The sequence below is a fragment of the Centroberyx gerrardi genome, chromosome 24 (assembly GCF_048128805.1).
Source record: "Centroberyx gerrardi isolate f3 chromosome 24, fCenGer3.hap1.cur.20231027, whole genome shotgun sequence".
NCBI classification, from domain to species: domain Eukaryota; kingdom Metazoa; phylum Chordata; class Actinopteri; order Beryciformes; family Berycidae; genus Centroberyx; species Centroberyx gerrardi.
In genome coordinates, this window is record NC_136020.1 from 20,476,683 (window position 1) to 20,479,809 (window position 3,127).

Below are 3,127 nucleotides of genomic sequence, written 5' to 3' on the forward strand. Positions count from 1 at the left end.
GTCAGTTACTCTGTCTGTGTTCCTCCCTCAGCGTCTCTCTGAAATGTTGGCTGATCTTTCTGCTTCGTCCTCTCACAGATCGCCGGTCTGGGAATCACCACCAACGAGAGGATGAACGCTCGGAGATACAAGCACTTTAAAGTCACAGCCACGTCCATCGAAAGCCCCTTCAAGTAAATCATCTCTCTTCATCTCCTCACCACACAGAGCTCAGCCTGCTCTTCTCAGCAGGGCTGCAGCAATAGGATTCACCATGTCGACTGCATACATGTATCGATTTGCATATTCATGATAAACACCTTGTTTTTGTTTTGAACATGGCGCCTACAAGCCCAAACCCTAAACCCCAAACCCTGTACCCTCTGGCGGCCATATTGGAGGTCTTGGGAAACAATAACTGTCAACAGCTGTTTTTATTTTCTAACCATAGTAACTGAGCTGACCAGCACTGTCCTGTTGTACACACATCTGATTAGCACACTAGCTAACGTATCTAGTAGCAGCTAGCGTTAGCATGTTCACATTAACATCAGTGTGTTTGCTGGCTAGTTAGCTAGCTAACAGTTTGTTCAGGTTAACTGAGCTGACTCTTCTCAAGCTACAACTCAGAGTGTTTTGGAGTAGAGACTAGGGCTAAAGACAAGACAGTTTACTGTGTCACAGTAACCAAATCCACCTTATCACACTATTCACTTTTACTGAGAACGTTACTGAATGGATCTACATCTACACAACAGTCTGTTTTTAGCCTGGCTAGCCTGGTTGTTGTGTATTTAGACATTATTTGCGTGCAGCCAGTTGCTCCTAGTAAACCAGCTGTTTACTAGGAGATTTGTGACTCAGCTGCAAAGCCTCTATATAATTATATAAGGTAGTTTCAGCGAAGAAACCTGATTGGTCAAAGACGTGTTCCAATTCCCATAAAGCACTGCCAGAAAGGCGGCAACCCTGTTTACCTGTATGATGTTTGTCTCCACCTCCTTCATGTCCCTCTCTCTCTCTCTCTCTCTCTCTTTCCCTCCACAGCCACGGCTGCATCCGAAACCTCATAGATTTCTTTGAGATTCGCTGCTGCGGTCTGATCCGGCCCGTGTCGGTGGACTGGACCACGCAGTACACAATAGAGTACGACCAGACGTCCGGGTCGGGCTACCAGCTGGTGTAGAGGAGGAGGAGCAGGAGGAGGAGGAGGAGGAAGAGGAAGAGGAAGGGGGGAGCTAGGGGGAATCAGTCGTGGTCCGGAGGAGAGGAGTTCCCCCCCCCGGCGTTCATATCAGAGCGATGCTGTTCTCGGGAGCGCTTGCTTTTTTGGACCATCTCTCCCTCACCGATCAAAAGACAAAATCAGCCAGGACTAGCATGCTGTTACGGGGCAACACCACACCAACACCCCCCCCCCCCCCTTTTACCTACCGCCACCCTCACTACTATTACTACTACTACTACTACTACTTCTACTACTACTACTCTACAACTCCACTTTCATTACTGTACACCTCCGGCGCTGCTGTCCGGCCCCTCCCCCTCGTCCCTTCTCCCCGAGCCCATTGGACGGTGCGACGCCGCCAGGCGCAGACGGAGAGGGGAGAGGGGGAAGGACAAGGAAGAAGTTTGATTCCAAAATAAAAGCTCTTTCTGTTTGCTCCCGGTACCGGGAAACGCCACGCTGCGCAAAAGACAGCAGCGCGGTCGAACGGCGGTATCGTTCTTCGCCCCTCCCCCCCCCCGCCCCCCGGTTTATCTTATTTATGGTGTCCCTGTTGATGTGCCCTGTACTTCTTTTTGTTGTTTTTGATTGGTTCAGGAACTCTGCTGTTCCTGTGATACTGTGGTGGCCAGGGGAGCTGAAGGAAGGTTGTTTTGTGTTATTTTTTTAAATCATTTGTTTGTTTCTAAGTATGATTTAGATAAGGGAATGTCTTTTTAAGGTCTTGATTTTGCACCGTGATTCGAGTTCCTCCGCAGGACGCTCGTAAGGAACTGATGAGGGTTTTGCCAACGTTGTTGAACTTGTCAGAGTAAAGTTGTCGTCGTCGTCGCGGGCGGCGCCGCAGGAGAAGTCCCGCTTTTTACCGCATGCTTGCTGAACTAATGCTGCACCCGTGCTCCATCCCCAAGAGTTACATTTAAGTTTTGCTCTATTTTCAGCCGTTGGAGATTATTAGAAATGGTCTGGGTCTGAGTTTCGTGTTTTGCGAAGTACTAATTTGTTTTACTGTGTAACGTTCAAGAAACACTCGCTCTGCAGTATTAATGCAGGATAAATGCATGAAGGGGGACTTCTTCAGCGGCCGCCACTGCAGACGCGACAGAGAAAATATCCTACAGACAATGTGATACAAGTATATTTATTTTAAAGCTATTTATAGATACAAAATAATTAAGTCCTATACCATCCTATTTTTACATTTCACATCATTTTTAGGTGAGTAGGTTTTTATCAACAAAAAAAAACAAATTAGCAGTTCCTGTAGTTTGACATGGAGCCCCAAGAACTCTACCATAAAACTATAGACAGGTACAGCACATATATTTATTAACAGAAGAGTTAGGTATAAGAGTAGGTTTTAAAAGAGAACAATCTAAAGGCAGCGGAAAAAGGACAGACCGTTTCATCTGTGACTTCGGTGAAAATGGTTTCAGAGTTTACAGGAAAGGTTCATTCCACGTGTGTTCTTCTCGAAAACTTGTAAAGTCTTATTTCTTTGTTTTTCGGTTTTGTCAGCATGTTCTGTTTTGTCTGCCTACAACATTGCACTGATCACCTTGTTTTTTTTTTTTTTTTAGTCTAGTTTTAGTTTAGTGGGTTTTTTTTTTTCCATTTTTTCGCCGTTACTGAACACAAAGGGGCCGGGTCGCGCCGCTTCAGACCGACACTTCCATGTTTACAGAAGAAGAAGAAGAAGAAGAAGAGGAGGAGGAGGGAGGCCCCCCCGATCAGAAACGGCCCCCGCCTATCTCGGTGACCCTCCCCTTCCCTCCCCCCCCCGCCCCCCTGAGGCCGCATCACGTCCCGTCTGGACCCCCGTGCAGTCGGCTCCACAGCAGCAGCAGCAGCAGCAGCAGGATGGACTGAAGTGTAAAGAATGTGCATCTGTACATAAACAATCTAGAAATATTTCTCCGT

At 47.2% G+C, this 3,127-nt stretch overlaps 1 protein-coding gene across 1 annotated transcript in view; it reads left to right on the forward strand.

The window, feature by feature from the left end:
- Positions 1–1,165, forward strand: part of zdhhc17 (zDHHC palmitoyltransferase 17) — a 37,147-nt gene extending 35,982 nt beyond the window's left edge. The window contains exons 16-17 of the mRNA XM_071920037.2: positions 79–173; positions 1,027–1,165. Of these exons, the coding sequence (XP_071776138.1) occupies positions 79–173; positions 1,027–1,165 (234 nt within the window). The remainder of the gene's footprint in view (positions 1–78; positions 174–1,026) is intronic.
- Positions 1,166–3,127: the final 1,962 nt, after the last annotated feature.